The sequence below is a fragment of the Clarias gariepinus genome, chromosome 6 (assembly GCF_024256425.1).
Source record: "Clarias gariepinus isolate MV-2021 ecotype Netherlands chromosome 6, CGAR_prim_01v2, whole genome shotgun sequence".
NCBI lineage: Eukaryota > Metazoa > Chordata > Actinopteri > Siluriformes > Clariidae > Clarias > Clarias gariepinus.
This window is the reverse complement of record NC_071105.1, coordinates 39,443,415-39,466,492: the sequence shown is the minus strand read 5'-3', so window position 1 is coordinate 39,466,492 and position 23,078 is coordinate 39,443,415. Positions and strand designations below refer to the sequence as shown.

Below are 23,078 nucleotides of genomic sequence, written 5' to 3'. Positions count from 1 at the left end.
ACGACCTCTGCGTGGCGTTTCATCTTTTCATTGTTTTAAACCTCAAACCCATCAGCAGTGCGTCATCTTTTCTGCCACAGCAAAGAACAACTTTTTTTTTTTTTTACGACCGGCTTAGAACGCTATCGGTTATTAATCATCCCTCTATCCCTCTATCCGGCTCGCTCTTTCATCTCTACAGTGAGTTTAACATCCTCCATCCGTCTGTCTAAACCTTTATCCTGAGCTCAATGCGCCAAATAATTACTCAGCCTTAATGGAGTCCATAGGACAACATGAGCGAGAGAGAGAAAGAGAGAGAGAGATGAAAGAAAGATGGAGATTGTTAGAAATTCTCTCCTGCTCTCTTCATAAGCCTTAATTATCTGGGAATTTTCCTCCATCATCACTTCTAAGTGACCTTCTTTCATACTGTGTGAGTGTGTGTGTGTGTGTGTGTGTGTGTGTGTGTGTGTGTGTGTGTAACTGTAAACGTAAGTTAGAAACTCTTACTTCTGATGGTTCGATGTTCTGGTTAGTGCAATTTTTTTTTTCATTTACTTGTTTGTTTATTTGTTAGAAAAAAAAAACTAGCTTGTGTTCTAAAGCTAGTGCCCTAGAAAAGGAGTGCACATGAAGTACACCTACATCTCTGTTTAAGCAGACAAACCTTCTGTGTATGTATATATATATATACATACAGAAAGAGAGAGAGAGAGAGAGAGAGAGAGAGAGAGAGAGACACACACATTTTGTTTCTAAAGGAGATGTACACAAGAGTGAATAATGACTCGCATAAAAGGACTTGATTAAAATTTTAACGAGAGAGAGAGAGAGAGAGAGAGAGAGAGAGAGAGAGAGAGAGAGAGAGCGCTCCAGGATAATAATGTCTGTTATGAAGCCAACCTGTTCCTGAACACTTCTTAGTGCACTATGTGTACAGACATTACATTTTAAACTTTATAAAATAATTATAAAGACTCTAATGCGATGATGTAATCTGATTGGTTAAAAAGTTGCAATATGTAATGAATGATGTAATCTGTTTGGCGAAAAGTGTAATTTTACTGTTATCTGAGTGTTTTAAAAGGTAAACAGTTTTAATTTCCCATATAGTTTTTCCATATAATTCATGATTTTTTATTACTATTTATTTTAAACAGATGAAGTCGTACCTAATTTCAGGATTAAGCTTTGTTGAAACTGTGGCTTCCTCGGACCGTCTGGACGGTTAGCATGAATTTAATCTCAGGTAGCGTAACTGTTGACTCCATTTTTTTCTTCTTCAAACAATTTGTTGTTTTAACTCTATTCAGCATAATCTCGCAAAACAGAAAATAAATAAAAAAGACCAACAATAAAAAAAAAAAAATAAAAAAAAATAATTAATTAATAAGCAAAAGAATGCTATCGACGATTAAAAGCAAATTTTAGTGAAATATGTTTCATCATTATGGCCGTTATAACTAACTATGAGCGCGCACCGACCAGACATTCTGTTAAACATCTTAACCTTTTTATTTATTTATTTATTTTTAAAGACACTTTTTTTCTTCCACATATTTCTTTCCTCCTCCCACGTCCCATCAGAGACTCAGTAATTGTGTGATGAACAGAAGAGTGGGGTAAAGTTACCTCTCTGTTTATATCAGCACCGCTCTGAATTATTACTCAGAGATTTACATTTTTACTGCTTTAAAAAAAAAACAAGCCAAAAACAATAAAGTCGTGGAGAAAGCAACAGGATATTAAAATGTTCCCCGGCTCACGCTGGGCCTCGTCCCACTGCGCGTCTCTCCTTTGAAATAAATCCTCGGCATGTCCGTTTCTATTTAATCACCCAACTCCTGCAGAACGTCCTGGAGCTGCTGGTGGAGGATCTCGGCGGCGAATTAAAAAGCGGTCAGGAGCCGAGGATTCGCTCGCTGCGCACGTCAGATTGCAGGATTTCTAACCAAATCAGCACTCCAGGATTTTCCCTTTTTTTAATTAAATTCTGTCCTGCGCTCAACGAAGAGACGAAGACATGAAGAGAGGTGAAGTGCTTCGCTATCAAATTAGGAAGTGTGTGAGGAAGCCTTGTGGCGTTCAGGGGTTCACCCAGGATTTACAGGATTTCCTTTTCATGAACTATTCATGCGAGACGTTTTAAATAAATACATTTATTCATTAATAAATAAACCAATCACCCGTTAACGTTACACAAGGTCATGAAAACAATAAATCCGAGATGATGGTGTGTGTGTGTGTGTGTGTGTGTATTGCTGTTATTTAAAAATAATCAAGGACATGACACTGTAATGAGGCGAAAAACCTTAAAGCGAAACAAGTTTTCCTCCCGCAGCTCTACACACGCGTCCCCAGTCGTTCTGTTTCTCTCTGTCTATTTAATGAAACGCAAGACGAGACGAGAACCGCAACACGTCGAAAAACGTTCTCTCTGCTACCGACACTGGAGACTCCTTCCTTACACGGAAATAAATAAATAAATGGTAGAAAATATGGAAATACTGACAGTATTCAAATCTCTAAGTATGAAATCATTTTTTTTTTGCTGCTACCTGAAAACAAATAAAAACACTCGGCTTTTGATGTTTTTTTCCTTTAGAGGGTTTGGAGAGAAATTAGGTGACTTGAGTGAGACGCCAAGTGTTTATATGGGGCAAGTTTGGACACGGGTTTTTAGAGAAGGTGTGTGTTAAGATGACATGCGATGGGACGGCGTGTTTTGAGTTGGTGTGTGATGAGACGGGTTGTGCGACGAGACAGCATGCGTCCAGACGGCGTGTGTTCCGAGGCGGCGTGTTCTGAGATGTTGTATGTTGAGGCGGCGCGTGTTCCGAGGCGGCGTGTGTTCCGAGGCGGCGTGGTCTGGTTGGAGGCGATGTGTTCCGGGACGGTGTGTGTTGTGACACATCGTGGTTTTTGCTCTCGATGGCGAGAGCCGTCTGCTGTGTTTAGACAAAAGACGTCGATCCGTCATCCTCCACTTTATCCGTCCTCAATCCCATTAACACAAACCTGCTTAATCCCTTTGATCCACTTAATCATATCTGTTTGGAAAATGTCATAAACAGCCTGTGGTTTGTGTGTGTGTGTGTGAGAGAGTGAGTGTGTGGGATGGTTTTCTGGCAAGCGCTCGAGGAAAGACAGCAGCGTCTCCTGCATCTCGTCCCTCCCTTCAGGAGATAAAGGAGGAAAGGAAAAGCTTCCGTCCTCCTACTTGTTCCATCTTCTCGTCCTGCTTCCTCTCACACTCGCGTCCTCCTGAACTCTCACTCCCACGTCCTCCGGCACACCTAGCCTCTAAAAACCTTCTTCAGTTTTTATTCCTTTTGTCCTCCCTTAAACGCCTGACATCCTGTAAAATCATCGGTTTATTCCGTGACTCGCCTAAAATGTAGGAAATGATCCCAGAGTTTTATCAGAGCGTCACGATTTGTCCACCAGGAGGTTTTTATCCGCTCCTGGAGCATTTCCCGGGGGTGACTCCGGACGCGAATGCCTCCGTATGGCGTGACCTCGACAGAAATTACACTCACACGACTCTGAACACCTGGAACGTGAAGATTGACTTTATGGAATTTTCCAAAACCAGATTTTTTATTTTTAAATAATTATGATTCTTCACATTAGCATCCGCTTAAATAATTTAATCTGAAGTGCATAAAAACATTACAAATCACTTCTCTGTACAAACGTCTTTACGAACCTTTTTACATTACATACGACTGATTTGTACCGTGCCCAGAAACGATAGTTTCTCTCTTCAATACAGCAGGTGGCAGTGTGCACCTAGTCAGTTTGAGAGACGTTATTAAAAAAGAAGAAATCGATGGCGATAAAAATCGTGCGGTTGAGTATTCTCGGAAACGCTCCCGGGACGCTAATGTGAGAACGCTCTAGGTCTCGTCCTCACGACAAAAACCGTTCCCACGTGTCAGATGTTGTTTAAACTCAGTTATTATAACGAACCCGAGTCATGTGACCGAGCAAAGTTTGCATATTCAACAATCATCCAGATTAAATTTGGTTTTAACGCATCAATTATTGAAAGTAGATTGGGGGGGGGGGGGGGGGGCTAGAGTCACGTTACGCAAAATGTAAAAAAAAAAATTATCAACTTTAAACGTTTACACGTTAGACTGACCAGACGAGGCTTTGAGACCCTAATAAATTAGACGAGGACGTCCAAGTACATGACTATTTTTTTATCATATCATTACACTTCTTTTTTTGTTTACAGCAAACAAATATAAAAATAATATTAATTTTTTTTACAAAACTATACAAACAAATAAATAATAAAAACACCTTTTTTAATAATGTTTTTTTCATTATCCTAATAAGTCCATTAGTTTCAGGATTTGCAACAATTCTTTTTTTTCTATTTCTTAAATTTTATTTTTTCTCCACTAAAGGCGGCTGCAGAAACCCAGAGACGGATGAGCGCAGACGAGTCGTCTCATGTGACGGGGACGAGCCGCTGTGTCTGTTCATAATCAATAGAAATAATCAGTAATTAGATGGAGAGGTAATAAGCGGATTAAAGTACAGAGGATTTCTCTTCCACGGTAGAAAATTACTGGGAAAAGGAAAAAAAAAAAAAAAGGAAAAAGAAAAATTAACCCTGGTGTAAAAGCCCCTGACGTAATTATTAATAATGAGTGAGAAAAGTGGACGTGTGGATTTCCTGAGCCTGATTACGGAGACTCTCCGGCCCGAGCCATTAGCGCGAGTCGGCTCTCTAATGAGCTCCAACGCAAACGGAAATCAGTGCAGGTGATAATTGGGTTCAGTCGCGCGATAAAAAGATTCTCAACAGAAATCAATGGAGAGAGGTGGGGGGGGTCGAGTGTTTCCTCCTGGGGTGTGTATCAGTGGGTTAACTGGAAGTAGTGAATAAGGGAGTGTGTGTGTGTGTGTGTGAGCAGGGTGAGGATATAATCATCATTGATCCATTACGATTAGTGACATCCTCAATCGAGGGCATTAAATTTACAACAAGAGTTACGAGTCAACAGGGAGCAGTGTGTGTGTGTGTTGTGTGTGTGTATGTGTGTGTGTGTATTTGCCAATCGACACAGCCCTCATGAGGCTCAAGAAACACTTAGTTCCTGTAAAATGTCCCAGGACAGCCTTTCTCTTTTGTTCCTCATTTATTTGTTGTATTAAGTTCATCCTTCAGGCTAAGACGCCTCGAGCACAGAAACCCTGGAGCGACCGGTTTAACATCACAAACAAACAAACAAAAACAGATTCATCACTAAACGTACTGTTAAAAAAAATCTATTGTTAAAAAAAAAAACCACTAAATCTGATTAGAAGCAGGCGATTCTCAAAAACACAGTTACATAAATAAATACTAGTGTTGGGTATTTTTTAAAGTGAAGATGGAAGATGAGGCGCGGGAGAAATTGAGGTCGGGAATTTACATCATTTTTTTTGCACGGCGAACGTAAAAACGCTAACTGAACATTTCCGTGTGTTATTTAGCGTAGGCTGTAAACTGTAGGCCTGCCCTATATAAATCTAAAATAAATAATTGTTTATCCTAGAATACAAACGGTGCTTTGTAAATGTTTAAAATGTGTATCATTATCTTGTTATTAATATAACCTGATTTATCGTTCATATTCATAATCATATGTTATTGCCGGTTTACAGGACGATGTTTCCGAGCACGTTCAGGCTGAAATAAAGGCTGTTTTCATTTGAATTACAACGCCTAGTATGTCTATTTTATGGTCGCGGGTGGGGGGCGGGGACGGGCGGGGCGGGGCGTAAAAATAGATTCAGTGGTGCGCGGCGGGCTGGGGCGGGCCAAATAATTTCATAAAATCGGGACCCGCGGGTTGGAAAAATACCCGACATCACTAGCGTACGGAGAAGTTTACTGTTATTGGAGTTGAACTGTAATTAGTTGCTACATTAGTTGTGCTTTGTATCCACTTACATTTATTTATACTTTATACTTTAAATGTATTGCATATTATTTTTTTTTATAAAAAGCCTTTAAAGTTCTTTAATGTTATCAACCTTTGTTTAGTTCTTTTTTTTTCAAGTATCGGTTCAGTCAATGTGCTGTTTTAAAACTATTGATTTGGCTCCGGGCTCGTAAAAACCCAAACAATACCCAACCCTAATAAATACAAAATAACAACAGATATAGTAAAATGAAGAAAAAAAATAAAACTTAATCACTTAATCTATTCCTAAAAAAAAAAGTTAGAAAAGTCACAGTTAAGTAAATATGTATTTACATGTTTAGAACAAAACTCCAAAATTTAATTATAAGCAGATTTTTTGTATAAAATTATAACTATATATAAAATTATTTCATGATTTTTTTATTTAACTTTTTTTATACTAATTCTCTTATTTTAAATTCTTCATTTCTATTCTAGTCATTTTTTGACATTTTCTCCAACATTTTTATGTTTAATTTTTCATTTATAACTTTCATGTTTTGTTTGATTTAATATTTTCTCTAAATTGATGGTAAATATAGATTTTTTTTGTTTATTTTTGTAAGCTGTTATTATTTATTTATTTGTTTCTTTTACTTTATTTTTTTAATTAATTAAAAAACATATATATATATATTTTCTTCATTTTCTTTCTCCTGTTTCTCTTTTCTCATTTTCTTCCCTCATGTTTTTGCTCCTCTTTCTCTCATCAACTCCATCTCTTTCCACTTCTCTTTTTTTCTTGGCCTGATTCATCCCTCTGTCTTTCCCTCCTCCATCCCGTCTCTCACCCTCATTCACTCTCCTGCGTCACTTCACTCCATCGCCTCATTCATATCTCTCTCTCTCATTCAGTCTGTTTTCCATCTCTTTATTCTCTCCCACACTCTCTATCACTTGTTCCATTCCTTTCCTCTTGTTCTTCTCTTCCTCTTTCACTACTTCTCTTTTTTCATTCTTTCTTTCTTTCTATTGGTCTAATTTTCTCTCGTTTGTTCATTCATTCTTTTTCTTTCTTCCTTTCCTTCTCCACACACACTATCCTTTCTTTCCCTCTCCCTTTCTCCTCCACTCATTTTTCCCTCACATCACTCTCTCCTCTCATTCCTCCCTCTTTTTTCTTTAGTTTTCTTTCATGCTACTCTTTCCCTTCTTGTCATTTCCTCCACTCATCCTCATCTCTCCCTCTTTTCCTCCACCTCATCCCTCACTCCTTTCTTTCCCCTTTTATCTCTCTTTTCACTCTGCTCTCTCTCTCTCTCTCTCTCTGTCTGTCTTGCTCATTCTTTCCCTCCATTCCTTTTCTCTCTCTCTCTCTCTGTCTTCCTCTCCTTCCTCTATGCCTCCCTTTCATTCCTCCTTAGTTATATTCTTCTTTTTTCTTTTACTCCTTGCTTCCTGTCTCTCTCTCGCTCCTTGACTCTTTCTCTCTCTGCCTTTCCGTCTCTCACTCTCCGTCTCTCTCCATTGCTTTCTTTCCGTTTCTCTCCCTCTCTCTGATCGGTGAAATATAACAGCAGAACTGAGATTATTAATAATTCATAAAAACGATTTCAGCAGAGGAGGAGGAGGAGGAGGAGGAAAAAACCCTGATTCGGCCACGAGGCTTTTAAAGACCTAATGTGTTTCTGAAAAGTCCACCGGTTCCCACCTGCTGCATCTGTGTGTGTGTGCGTGTGTGTGTGTGTGTGTGTGTGCGTGTGTGTGTGTCTGCCCATGAGAATTGCTCCCGTGTCCCCTTTAATTTTTTCATTTCTGACAATAACCTGAGATTAAGAACGACAAACACCACTTGATGATGATGATGATGATGATGATGAAGGCTAGTGAAGCAGAACGCTGTGGGTTTGAATCCCAGCCTCATCACCTCCTCTCTGTGTGTGTGTGTATATCTGATTTCCGTCTCGGCTGTAAGTCACTTTAAAAGCGACCTCATCAATAATTCATGAGAAATCTGTTGGTTTGATTTTTTTATTTATTTATTTTTCTGAAAGCTGGACGAGATTTTAAACTCTGATTCCTCACTAACAGCCTGCGTGGAACCAGATAACGTCCCGCGGCCCCCAACCACCAGCAAGACGACACACAGGTATCATTAGAATATCCAAGCATGTGGTCACATGACCCGGGCTCATTATAATATCCCAGACACAGAGGTGAGGAGACACGGAAAGGGACAGGACGGGATTCTGCTGTTAAATATGAGACGTAAAGCTAATAAAGTCGTAAATAAATATTTATTTCATGCCGTCACCGTCCCAAATAGCATTTTATGTGTCTTATTATAGAAGAGACACGCCCACAAAGCAAAGACAAGACACGCCCACAAGATCACTGATTTAAAACAAACCGTGTAAAGCTCCTGACACAAACGTGAGGACGTACAGAATCAGGACTCGTGGCTATAATACGACAACAGCTGTAGATTTACAGACAGTGAGTTTATTAAAGGACGGCGCTGTGACGGAGTGTAAAAATGCACCGCACGTGCAGGAGGATCGAACGCTGGAACAAAACACAATAAAAAGGAAAAAAAAAAACGTGTGAAAATGTCAAAGAAGCAGCCGGCAGACGAGAGGGTAAAGAGGGAAAAATGGAGAGAGAGAGAGAGAGAGAGAGAGAGAGAGAGGGAGAGAAATGTCGATGTACAATGAGTTTGGCAAAACAAGCCTGATCTCAAGGGATGGCACGCTTGTGTGTGTGTGTGTGTGTGTGTAGCAGCTCAGATGAGATACTACTACCTGCAGGATGTTACAACCCTGTTTTATACCAAGAACAATAGCGTTCACACAGGAATGATTTACTGCAGTACGTCACTGATCTGATGTGATTCACTTTCAGCATTAATACGATTCAGTTCAGGATTTAAAATGATTCAAAATATGCACTGAAATTCTTCAGCACATCTCCGAAGTGATTCGGTTTAGCACCAATATGACTCAAGTTCAGCACAGAAGTGATTTGGTTCAGAACTGATATTAAACTCACTTACCTGAAGTGATTCAGTTTAGAACTGGAGTGATTCGGTTCACAACTGAAATGATTCAGTTTAGTTTTGAAATGATTGGATTCAGGACAGTTCAGTACCAAAACTGATTCAGTTTTTGATTCATACACATTCAAATTCCACACAAACTTAAATAATTCTTTTGATTGTGTAAAGCTGCTTTGGGACAGTGCCAATTGTTAAAAGCGCTATACAAACAAAACTGAATTAAAGTCAGTTCAGTACCAATATGATTCGGTTTATCACTTAAATGATTCAGTTCAATACCAAAATGATTCAGTTCAATACCAAAATGATTCAGTTCAATACCAAAATGATTCAGTTTAGCACCAAAAGTTTCAGTTCAGTACTAAAAAGGTCTCGGTTAAGCAACAAAATGATTTCAGCACTGAAATGATTCAGTTGAGCACATATTAAAATTTAAGTTATGATTCAGTTCCAATACTATTGGGATAATCACCGTTCTGACATAAACACTTAATAAACTATATTTTATTTCCTATGGGGTGCGCAAACTTTTGCACAAGACTAAATATTCACCATGCAGCAAATATACGTTTGTGTCTTGAATGATGTGTCTATTAAGACAACTCTCAGTATAAAGCATTATTATTATTATTATTATTGTTTACTGTGTCACTCACCCTGGGTTGCCAGTTCTCGTACTGTTTCTGCAGATTCGCCCCGATCGTCTCCAGAGCTTTCTGCGGACTCATCGAGAGAGGATCTGGACACAACACAAATACACACACTCACATTATACACTACGATTCATCAGCATCATTCACGTTATGAGTAATTACACGTCAGACAGCTCGCATCACCCAGTCGAGACGTGAGACGGCAATTAACACGTCGTTATATCTTGAGGTAAAAACACTACAAACGAATCAAACGCGGCTCCCGAATAAACAAACCAATCAGTGTTGAGGCAACGGAAGAATAAAGTCCACGCAATTGGAGTTTCAGTGGCTTTCAGACACAACTCTACAAACAGCGTCATAAAAACAGTCATAAAAGGAAACCGCGCGGGTCAACACATTATAATTCCCCAATAGAAATCTCATTCCTGAACGCGAGCACGAGGGCCGTTTTTAATTCCATCACATAGTTAACGAGTGTCAGGATGGACATTAATATCGATCATGCATTCGGTTTATTACGTCTCTGGAATGTTAGTGTGTTTTAAGCAAACAACTACAATTAAAACCGCTGATTAAATTAACCTAAAATAAAGAAAAGGAAATGAAATTAAATTCTGCTGTGTGGTGTTATAAATCAATACCTCACGACTCCTGTTTCACACGCCGGCCATGAACACATGGATAGACGGACGGATGGACATTTGGGAGGAATAATGGACGTGTAGATGGATGAACAGACTTAAGAGACCAAAATATATCTCAACCGATGTGTAGATAAATGTCTGGGACTGAAGGGTGGGGCAATTAATAGATTAAGATACGACTGATGGAGTAAATGAAATGATGGAGGAACTCATGGATAAATGGCTGGATGAGGGATGGATGGATGGATGGATGGGAGATGTTTGGGAGAAATGAACGGTGGAATATATGCTGAATGCATAAAATCAATGGATTAATATATGATATTGACAGATGTGGGGATGGTTAAAGGGACAAACAAATTAAAAGACAGACAAATGGAGGGATGGATGAATGGATAAACAGACAGATATAAAGTATATCAAATAGAGGGATGGATGGATCACAGGATGGTTTAAAGGCCGGTGAATATGAGTTAATGTTATTTCCAGTGTTGTAGATGGACAGATGGATGAATGGACGGACAGACTGATACACTGATGGACAGACAGACTGATATACTGATGGACAGCCCACCAGACAATCTGCACAATCAATCTGACTTAACAGTCGATGGACGGACTGAGGGATGAATGGAAGGCTGAAATGATGGACAGATGGATTAAACTGGAAACGGAGGTGTGGTGAATAAACACAGCGTGAGAGGCTTTACGGCTTCGGGAGTGAAACGGACGGATTGATTTATGGACAGACGAGCATAAGGATGATGAGAGAAATGAGGACGGATGGGCCGGGGGACGGACAGATGGATAGAGGGATGAAGGGACGGAGAGGATGTTTACCTATCCAGCACTCGAGTCTGGCGCAGGGTGACGTCTTCACCACGTCAGGGGGGTCGACCCCCACGTTCAGGCAGAGGACGAGTGCAACGCTCACCGTCTTCATCTACAGAGAGAGAGAGAGAGAGACAGAGAGAGATAATAAATACCAATAACAAATAAATAACAATTAGCGATTATTTAAAACATATTTTACAAAATGTTTCATTAAAAACTTTAAAATAACGTAATAAAACAGTTTAGAAGTCATGCTTGTTATTAATAACACGCACACACACACACTGGAGTGCCCAGCAGTTTAGTTTGATTGACAGCTGCTGTTGCCATGGCGGCAGAGTTCCAGGAAACAAAGATGGACGACCACAATATAATATAACTGCTAAACCTACAGAAGTAAAACTTTTACCAAAGCAAACACACACACACACACACACACACACACACACACACACACACACACACACACACACACACACACGGCGGTGGGCGCTCTGACAGCAGCAGCACATCACTGGGCATTTTAAAGCCATTATGGTCCATTTGGCTCGTCGTCACCTCGGCGCGTGTTTTAGGTTTATAGTCACTTTACGAGCGCTCAGGAGCCGAGAAGAGCCTCAATTATCTGCACAGCGCTCTCAGCACTGCATCACACACACACACACACACACACACACACACACACACACACACACACACACACACGGCTAAAAGCTCATCATCCAACACGCTGCTCTCGTCTCTCTGACCTCCAGCGAGGAGACGGACTTTCACTTCAGCCAATTAGAGCCACAGAAGGAATACACACACCCCTTAGTCCCGCCCCTTCCTTTTATTCCAGATCTATCTAATCTTCAAGCTTTCTATTTCTTAATCCATGACTTTCACACCCTACTCCTCTTTCTCTTTATGTTTACACTTTTATTTGTTTAGTTCTCACTCTCACCCTTTTTTTATTGTTATTGTTATTTTAGTTGTTCTTCGACTTTGATCACATTCTTCACATTTCTCTTTAGTTTTTTTTTCCTTCTCTTTTTCACACTTAATTTGTTCTCCTTAAAATTCCCCTTCTGTAAGGTTTAATTCTTTCTTTAGTCTTTTAGCTCATTCACTTTTTTCTTTCGTTAGTCATTTTAATTTTGTTAGTCTTGCTTTCTCTTCTTATTCATTTATTTCTTTACTTCTTTATTTAGTTGTTTCATTCTTACTTACTTTTGCTTACTTTCTTTTTTTCCCCATTTCCTCTTAATTTAGCCATTTGGCATTTTTTTTCTTTCATGATTTTATTAAATTGGAACCTTGGATTACGAGCATAATTCATTCACTCATATTTAAAAAAAAAAAAAAAAAAAAATCAAATTTTCCCAAAAAGAAATAATAAAACCTCGAATTATTTGTTCCGCAGCCGCAGAAAAAATACATAAAAATAATTGCCACAAAATAGTAAGTAAAAATAAAACAAATTAACCTGCACTGTACCTTAAAAAAAGTAAAAATAAATCCCGACAGATAAGTGTTTCTGTTGTGTGTGTGTCTGTGTGTGTGTGTGTGTGTGTGTGTGTGGATCTAAAGTAAAGCCCCCCCTCTCCCCCTTCTTGTCTTACACAGTTACCCTTCCTCCACTCTTTTCACTCACGCGCGTGCACACAACGGAAAAACTGTTTTATCAGAAAAATGAACAAAAAATCTCTCTAATGACACTCGACTGAGCGACACACTAACGGAAATTAAAAATAAAACACATTAACCTGCAGTTTACCTTTGAAAAGAATCACAACAGAGCAGTGTTTCTGTGTAGAGCAGAGAGAAAAAGTGTGTGTGTGTCTGTGAAGGCGAAAGTAGGAGGGGTCTGTGTGTGTGTGTGTGTGTGTGTGTGTGTGTGTGTGTGTGTGTGTGTGTGTGTGTGTGTCAGACACAAGAAGCAGGCTGATACAGAGAGAGAAAATGGATCTTTAACCTCTCTAATGCGACTTGCTTTAGCTTTACACGTGCCTGTACACACACGCATACAGACACAAAATAAAATATGTTTCACACACACACACACACACACACACACACACACACACACGGTCACAGTGTTATAGTAAACAGTACACGTGCACGGATGTTGATTATACCAGTAAGAGACGCGCACTAAGACCCAGCAGCGGAGACGATTACCCACAATTCCAACCATTGGCTCAGTTGTGATCATGTGACTCTCGGCGTCAAAATGCGCATGCGCGATACATGATACTCGGTACTCGTATACCTAACCTTGTTTTCAAAGTTGAAATTTAAAAAAAATCTTTGCTCGTCTTGCAGAACATTTGCAAACCGCGTTATTCACAATCCAAGGTTCCACTGTACTTCTTTAGCCATTTTTTTCTTTTTGACTCTTTAGTTTTTTTTCTCTTCATTAATTTCCTGTGAGTGAGAAAAAGATGGATGTTGCCGGTGGTTTAAATGTTTCTGGTGTTTCTGAAGGTTTTGATAGTTCTTGTGTTTTTGGTGGTTCTGATAGTTTTGGTGGTTCTAATGTTTCTGATGTTTTTGCTGGTTTATATGTTTCTGAAGGTTCTGATAGTTCTGGTATTTCGGATAGTTCTAAATAGTTCTGATGATTCTGATGTTTTTTTGGTTTTGATGTTTTTGATGGTACTGATGTTTCTGGTGGTTTTGATGTTTCTGAAGGTTCTGGTGGTTTTGATGTTTCTGATGGTTCTGGTGTTTCTGATAATTCTGATGTTTTTCGTGGCTCTGATATTTCTGATGGTTCTGGTGTTTCAGGTCACATGCTCCTGAGAAGCTGCTGTACTTCCTGGAGATCAGCCTCAGGAGGTTTTACACTCCAGCATTCGTCCCAGATGAGAAAAAAAATGAGTGTGTGTTAACGAGGGCGACAGAAAGCTGGGTTTGATCCCCGAGGTCGGTGCGGTGTATCGGCGAATCACCAGTAAACTAAACTAAAGTGTCCTGAACATGACGAGGAGCTGAGATGAAGAGAAACATCTGGAACTAGATGCAGCTGTTTGTACAGGGACAGCACTGTACGATAAACAAAGGTACGCTTCAGAATCCGCTCCGGTGACGAACGCACATCTGCAGCACGCCTGGGATCGCTAACGACACTAATGACGTCACGGCACGACCCGACAGCCGCCATTAAGAGCTCGTTAAAACATCGTTAAGGTGGAGCGACGCTGCGTGAGGTGAGACGCGCGCTCAAACCCGACATCTGGAACAATCTGCCACGCAATCCTTCAGCAATTAACACAATAAAGCGCTAATTAATGCTCGGCTTTAGCTTTAGCGTGAGGGATGAGCTGATCGCGAATAAATCAACTGCGCAGAAAAAACAAACGAGTGAAAATAGTAGCTTCAGTATTTAAGACTCGACACGGGGCGTCCGGGGGGCCCTGCTCTGGAAGACACTCCTCTACTCTTTAACTTTCGCTCTCTTTTCTTCACGCTTTTGACACTTTTATATCTTTTTTAATTTTTGACTTAATTTCTTTCTCTTCTCTTCTCTGTCCCACCATTTCCTTTCCCCCTATTAATATTCCTCCTTTTTCCCTCGTCTTAGTTATATTTACACTGGTTACTTCTTTCTCACCCCAGTTTGCTCACCCCCCCCCCTTTCTTCAGCTCCTTTCACTCTCTTTTTCTGTCTTTCTTCCTCGTGCCATCCCTCCCTTCCTCCCTCCCTTTCTTCCTGCCGTCCTCTGTCTGTCTGTTCTCTTGTATCTTTTTCTTGTCATCCTTTATTCCTTTCCACATACCAACATTTCTTTCTTTCTTTATTCGTTTCTCTTTCCTTTTCTTTTTCAAGCTTTCTTCCTTCTTTCTATACATTCTTTTTTCTCAGTGTAAGACTTGAAGATGAAAGACCTGCCTAAAAACACTCTTCTTCCTTTCAAGCATTTCAGTTTTTCTTCTCTCTCTCTCTCTCCCCTCCAGTTTTGGATCGGAGTGCTCTGATTGTTTCATTTATTCTGCATGTAATAAATTAAAGCTATTACCGCGCTCGCACACACACACACCCACACCCACACCCACACACACAGAGCGAGAGAGAGAGAGAGAGAGAGAGAGTGAGAGAGAGAGAGAGAGAGAAAAAGAGATTGATCCTTTATAACACCCCCATATTAACATTCAGTTCACAGTACACACACCAGTAAAATAATGTCACATTAATGAGGAAAACACACACACACACACACACACACACACACACATACACACACACACACACAGTAGCCTCGCCATAAAAATCCTTAAAAAAAAAAAATACAGTTCGTTTTTAAAGCAAAAAATCGATCTGGTTTAATTTTAAATTGAATATCTTTTTTTAAAGTCCTGAGAGATCTACAGTAAAGAACACTCTTATTTTAAAACCGTCAGAAAACTGCCAGAGCGGTCGCAACCTCACACAGAGAGGTCATTACTCTATAGGGCTGATGTCAGGTTACAGAGCAGTCATGATAGTACAGAGTGACTGTTAATGTACAGAGAAGAGCGGCCCTTATCACACACACACTGACCATTACTAAAATAAATAAATAAATCACTCAATATTGTACAGACAGGCCATTATCTTTTAGAGCGTTCGTGATCATACAGAACGGCTGTGATTGTACAGCGCAACTATTATTACAGAGCGGCTGTGAGCATACAAAGTGGCTATTATTACAGAGCGGCCGTGATCGCACAGAATGGCTATGATTAGAGCAACTATTATTACAGAGCAGCTATCATTACAGAGCGGCTATTATTACAAAGCGGCTGTAAACGTACAGAGTAGCTATTATCACAGAGCGGCCGTGATTGTACAGAGCAGCTATTATTACAGAGCAGATGTGATCATACAGAGCGACTTTTATTACAGAGCAGCTGTGATCGTACAAAGCGGCTATTTTTACAGAGCGGTTGTGATCGTACAGAGCGGCTAGTTTTACCTAGTGGCTGTGATCGTACAGAGCGGCTATTATTACAGAGCAAATGTGATCATACAGAGCGACTATTATTACAGAGCAGCTGTGATCGTACAGAGCAGCTATTATCACAGAGCGGCTGTGATTGTCCAGAGCGGCCATTATTACAGAGCGTCTGTGATCGTACAGAGGGGCTATTATTACAGAGCGGCTATTATTACAGAGCGGCTATTATTACAGAGTGGCTGTGATCGTACAGAGCAGCTATTATTACAGAGCGGCTGTGATCGTACAGAGGGGCCATTATTATAGAACGGCCATTATTACGGAGCGGCTGTGATCATACAGAGGGTCCATTATTACACAACGGCCATTATCACAGAGCGGCTGTGATCGTACAGAGTGGCTATTATTACAGAGCGGCTGTAAGAGTACAGAGCGCCTATTATTACAGTGTGACTTTGATCATACAAAGCAACCGTTAATGTACAGAGCAAATGTTAATGTACAGAGCATATGTGATCTTCCAGAGCAGCCATGATCGTACAGAGTGTGTGTGATCCTAAAGAGCAGCTGTTATCTTACAGATTGACCATTAGTTTACAAATCACCCATTCAATAATGGGTGATTTGTAAACTAATGGTCAATCTGTACAGACTCTGCCACTATCAGACAGAGTCACCGTGATCACACAGAGCGGCCGCTATCTCGCAGATCGGTTGGTATCTTGCAGAGTGGACGTAATTAGACAGAGAGGCCGTTATCACACAGAGCAGCTGCAATCATACAGAGCGGCAGAGATCGTACAGAGCAGCCGTCATCAAACAAAGAGGCCATTATCCCACAGAGCGTCCGTTATCTTACAGCGCGCCTGCTTTGGTACAGATCCTAACCAGATTAGTTTATGGCTGCCGTATTTCTACAGAGCGGCCGCTATATACCAAGTGGACAGAAACATTATTTCGTTTCAGAGTAATGACGATGTTACAGAACCGTCAACAACTTACAGAGCGGTCAGTAGGTCATAATCAGTATTATTTTCTGAGTATAGCCGTTACCATAGCAACCATAAAGGAGCGAGCCAACATAAGGTTTGGTTCCTTAAACTTTACTGCAGAAAATTCAGATCAATAATCAACGATTATTCCATTTGTTCTGTATGTTATAAATTAAAGCTGTTACACACACAGGGGTATCGATCCTGTATAAAAACACACACACACACACACACTAAGAAAAAAAGAGAGTATAAAACAAATGAATGGAAGAAAGAGAAAGAAGAAAAAAGGTGTGAAAGGATAGAAAAGGAAAAAGTAAGACTTAATAATAAATACATTAATTGATGTGAACAGAAAAAGGAAAGAGGAATAAATGTAGAATGATAAATATCTATATATAAAAATGTGGGTGTGTCTTCGCTACATCTTTGAAACTGACTTGAGCTAATTAACCTTCATGAGTTTCATAAGCTCTTTATCACAGTTATATTTTCTTGTTGGTGAATTTTTGCTGATTTTATCGTTTATCAATCGAGGCTGAGTCACGTTAGCTAGGCTGCACTGCTGTAACCATGGTAACAGGCCGTAAACACGACCCCATTGGTGTCTAACACAGTGATTAGTGATTGTATAAGGATTATGTTTTATGTACAGTGTGTAAAGGCCATTATTGATACCGCAATAACAGCGAGCTCGTGATTTATTGCCCGGCTCCCGCGCTCTCACTGCTGCGGCCTGGGTGTTGTTGCTGTAAATGATGATGTGCATCATGGGAAATCAAGGCGGCTGTGTTATTCCTCTTCATCCTGCGCATCACTGGCGGCTGATTGTGTTCCAGGAGCTCATGAAGTGATTAACGAGCGAGAGTGTGAGCGTCATGCTGAATATGAGGCTTTCCTTCCGTCAGACTGAAACATCTTCACGGAGCCAGACGAGTGAAGAGGTCATGCCTGGGGTGCACTTACTTATGCATACAAGAGCTGCAGCTTAATCCTACTTGGTATTTCTGAATAAGGGATTTGTGATGTATTCCTGCATCCTATCGACACCTTAGCATGTAGCTTTGGTTTTGCATCACTGTGACGCGTTGTTTTACATGTTGGCATGTCAATCAAGTGCGTCAGTTGTTGTCATGCTGTCACTCTAGTCTCATATCATGTCGTTGTAGTGTCATGTCACTGTAATAGTCATGATGTCGTTGTAATGGTCATGTAACTGTAGTGTCATGCTGTCATGTTGTTGCTGTAGTGTGTCATGTCAGAGTGATGTGTCATGTCACGTCACTGTGGTGTCACTGTGGGGTCATGTCATGTCACTGTAATGGTCATGCTGTGACTGTAGTGTGTTATGTTGTCACTTTAGTGTCATGTCGCCATAGTGTGTCATGTCACGACGCTGTGGTGTGTCATGTTCAATTTATTTGTATAGCGCTTTTAACAACTAATATTGTCGCGAAGCAGCTTTACACAATCAAAAGAATTATTAAAGTTTGTATGAAGTGACTATGAACATGAATATGTCATATCGCTGGGGTGTCATGCTGTCGCTGTAAAAGTAGTGTGTAGCTGTAGTGTGTCATGCTGTCGCTGTGGTGCGTCATTTACATTTATGTATTTTGCAGACTCTCTAATCCAGAGCGACTCTATAGTACTTTGCAGTTTCCATTATTGGATAGATCATTTCAGATTGGGTTACTAGGTTACTAACGAAGTACCATCAGCCAAGCACTGTTGGGAAGTGGATAGTATTTATTTTTTGATGGGGGGGGGTTGTTGTCGCTGTCATGTTTGATGACGCTGTGGTGTCATGTGGCTGTTGTGTCATCCTGTCAGTTGTCACTGTAGTTCGTCATATAGCTATAGTGCCATGTCGCTGCAGTGCGTCCTGTCATGTCGTCGCTGCAGTGCGTCCTGTCATGTCGTCGTCGTAGTGCGTCCTGTCATGTTGTCGCTGCAGTGCGTCCTGTCATGTCGCCGCTCGATCTGTCTCTCACGCTCTGTCTTTCTCTCACTTTCTGTCTGTCTCTCATTATCTGTCCCACTCTCTATCTGTCTCTCTCGATCTGTCTCTCACTATCAGTGCGTCATGTTGCCGTGTGGTGCAGTTTTCCTTTGTGAATAAACAGAACTGTGTGTTCCGCCTACCGTCACTTAAACATTCTGAAAGAGTCGTCACAAGGCTGCAGGAGGTCGCCGCGAGCCTCATAAAGACGAGCAAGTGCGCACATACGCGATACTGAACTTCATCTGATCACATTCCTCAGCGAGGAAGAGAAACACAAACAGAAATGCAAAATGAATTTCCACAAATTGTCCCTGCGCTTGACGAGGTTATGAAACTTCAGTGTCTAAAGCCCGAGGCTGGAGGGAACACACACACACACACACACACACACACACACACACACACACGCTCTCTCTCTCTCTCTCTCTCTCTCTCTCACACACACACACACACACACACACACACGATGATATTGTAATTTTACATTGATCCTTTCATTTACAGAAAGTCACTCAGGGCGTAAATATTTCATACAAAAAAAGCGTACAGCGAGATTGTTTATAAACACACACACACACAGATGAATTTTTAATAAACACAACACCTCGTATCTCCCCTCACACACTTATGTACACACTCAAGAATAAACACACAAGTTTACAATAAATACATCGTCCCTTCTTTCTTTTTATTTCTCTTCTGTTTTTCATTGTCTTTTTTCGTTTCTCTTTCTCTTTCTCCTGTCCAAACTTGACCTTTCATTCATTTTCACCTCTTTTGCTCATCTCTATTCTCTTTCTTCCCTTCATCCCTTGAGTATTTCTTTTTTTTCTATTCTTTATTTTTTCCTATCCCCTCATTCTCACTCTCTCTCTCTCTGTCATGTGTTTTTGTGTCAGTGGTAATGAACGTTCCTAGACAGAATACACTAATGCACACACACTCTCCTGTAGCTCCGCCCACTGAGCTGATCTGTTAAACATCATCACGATCCAAAAAAAATAAAAATCCACACATCTGCTTTCCAGGTCTTTAAACACACACCCTCACACACACACACACACACACACACTTACCCTGTCCTTCATCCTCCAGCTCTGCGCGAGCGCTTTCGAGCCCTCGATCTTCTCCAGGTGCCGCTTCTTCATGAAAGCGAGAGGAAGATTCCAGTCGCTCATGTCAGCCTCGTCTTCCTCAGACAGCGCCACGGCGGGCGAGTGCAGATGATCCACGTCCATTTTCATCAGGCTCCTGACACACACACACACTTTTTTTTTGTTAAACTTGTGAGGTTATATGAACTTTATACAGATGTATACTCCGTTCCAATATTTATGACATCTGCAGGACAGAGGAATTTACACTCCGCTGGAGTTTTTTAATAACACAAGTTACATTGTTTTTCCCTTCGTCTTATAAAATAAAAGAGAGAGAGAGTGAAGAGAACAAAAGGTTGATGATGGAACGACTGCCCACATCTGGTTAGAACTGGTTTCATAGATGTTCCGGAACGCTTGTCGTGTTCCAGGGCGTTAAATATAACCGGAAAAGGACAAAAAGTACAACATGTCATTCTGTAATCTAAATAGACTATATGTAATGTAGCAGCTGCGGAGGTAAAAAAGAAATAAAACACACACACAGAAAGAGAGAAAAAGGATTGCATGAGACAGGTGATGAGAGCTAGACAGATAGAGACACAGATGGAGAATGAGACAGATAGTGAGAGAGACACAGTGAGAAAGGTAGTGAGGGACAGACAGATAGAGACAGCTCGAGAGAAACACACATAGTGAGAGAGACAGATAAAGGAAAAAAATAAGAGAGAGACAGATAAAGTGAGACAGAGATAGTGAGAGACAGACTGAGAGTGAGACAGATAAACGAAAAAAATTAAGTGAGAGACAGATAGTGAGTAAGACAGATAGAGAGTGAGACAGATAGTGAGAGACAGATCGAGAGAGACATGTAGAGAGACAGACAGAGTGAGAAAGATAGTGAGAGACAGACAGATAGAGACAGTTCAAGAGAGACAGATCGTGAGAGAGACATGTAGGGAGACAAGCAGAGAGTGAGACAGATAGAGAGAAAAATAAGAGAGAGGCAGATAATGAGAGACAGACAGAAAGTGAGAGACAGACAGAGGGTGAGACAGATAGAGAGTGAGACAGAGATACTGAGAGACAGACTGAAAGTGAGACAGAGTTACTGAGAGACAGACTGAGAGTGAGACAGATAAAGGAAAAAAATTAGTTGAGAGACAGATAGTGAGTAAGACAGATAGAGAGTGAGACAGATAGTGAGAGACAGATTGAAAGAGACATGTAGAGAGACAGAGAGTGAGAAAGATAGTAAGAGACAGACAGATAGAGACAGATTAAGAGAGACACAGATAGTAAGAGAGACATGTAGGGAGACAGGCAGGGGTTGAGACAGATAGAGAGAGACAGACAGATCGAGAGAGACAGATAGAGGAAAAAAATAAAGAGAGTGAGAGACAGATAGAGAGTAAGACAGATAGTGAGAGACAGATCGAAAGAGACATGTAGAGAGACAGACAGAGAGTGAGAGACAGACAGATAGAGACAGATTAAGAGAGACACAGATAGTGAGAGAGACATGTAGGGAGAGAGGCAGAGGTTGAGACAGATAGAGAGAGACAGACAAAGTGAGAGACAGATCAAGAGAGACACAGAGAGTGAGAGACAGACAGAGGAAAAAAATAAAGAGAGCGAGAGACAGACAGAGAGTGAGACAGGACGCGTAGCTCCGCCTTCACATCACAGTCCTCGTGATGATGAGTCGGACATGCAAATAGCCACTATGACGTCACCAGGCGACTTGTATCGCGCGTGCACGAGCTGCTGAGAGCAGAGTGACACTGTAGTAGTTGCGTGCGCACGCGCAGCGTTTATAATCCACACGAAACACACGTTACCGACACGAACACGCATGCAGTTTAACACGCACCAGGCCGGCTCAGCTCTCTGTGTGTGTGTGTGTGTGTGTGTGTGTGTACACTCAGACCTTGCTAACGTTGTGGCAGCGTCCACAATCTCAAGCACGAGCCGCGAGAAGACTCCAAAGATAGTCGTTAGATTTCTGTTGCACTTTATTTGATGGTGACAGTTTTATTGTAGTTATTACGGTACGGGGGTCGTGACGGCGGGGCTGCTTTAGGGGTAACGGACCGGACGCAGGCCCTCCTCCTCCTCCACCTTCATCATCATCATCAGGGTTTTCATTCTCATTCACGCGCACTCAGCGCTCCGGCATTATACTGAGCGCGTGCCCTGCACGTGCCTGCGCGTCGTCTTCTGCTTCCGGCGGAAAAGTTGCACAGAAATCGATTTTTGTTTCTTTTTTTTCCTTCTTATTCCTCGATCCCTCTTCCCTTCGCCGACAGGAGTTGTGTTGCTCAGCACTCGCGCAAGGGCGCCGCCATCTTGTCGCACGACCAGAATGCACCACACGGGCACGCTGTGACGTCAACGCGTCCCGACGTCATCACCTGGCGCCTGTAGTGTGTGTGTGCGCGCGCGCAAAGCAAAGTCACATAGCTTAGCTTAGCCTAACAAACAAATCAAGACTTTAAAAAAAATAAATAACGAATATATAAAATTTATTCATGTGCGTGTAATATATTTATTTTTAATCTTGATTTGTTATACCAACAATTTTAATTCCATTCAAATTTTGTGGAAAAAAAATTAACCTATATTTTTCGTGTTTTATTAATATTATTATGCGCTTAATCTTTATTGTTGAATATTAGATATTTCGGGCCCAAGCACTATGACATCATAACTCTGAAAGTGCTGATGTCATACACCATGTTGTACGTCTAGGGATTATTAATAGAGGCCCAAGCACTATGCTGTCATAGTGTGTGGAGGGCCCTCTTGTTCATCTTTTTTCTCAGCATCCGGGGCTTTTTGGAGGTCTTAACATAGTAAAAATCATGAAAATCAGCACACGGTGTAATCTGGTGCCATCAGGATGCCTGCGAGTCTGGGTCCTGGGTGTCACACAGGGCTTTCACAGGAGATTTTGCTCCATAGCTCATGGTAGCCCGGTAAACA

General features: G+C 41.0%; 1 protein-coding gene across 3 annotated transcripts in view; it reads right to left on the bottom strand.

Annotated features, from left to right (window-relative positions):
• rptor (regulatory associated protein of MTOR, complex 1) overlaps positions 1-22,454 on the bottom strand; it is a 92,531-nt gene extending 70,077 nt beyond the window's left edge. For all 3 annotated transcript variants that reach the window (XM_053498009.1, XM_053498010.1, XM_053498012.1), the window contains exons 1-4: positions 22,024-22,454; positions 20,073-20,247; positions 11,084-11,186; positions 9,600-9,682 (exon numbers count right to left, since the gene is read on the bottom strand). In XM_053498009.1, coding sequence (XP_053353984.1) covers positions 9,600-9,682; positions 11,084-11,186; positions 20,073-20,240 — 354 coding nt within the window. In that variant the 5' untranslated portion in view covers positions 20,241-20,247; positions 22,024-22,454. The remainder of the gene's footprint in view (positions 1-9,599; positions 9,683-11,083; positions 11,187-20,072; positions 20,248-22,023) is intronic.
• Positions 22,455-23,078: the final 624 nt, after the last annotated feature.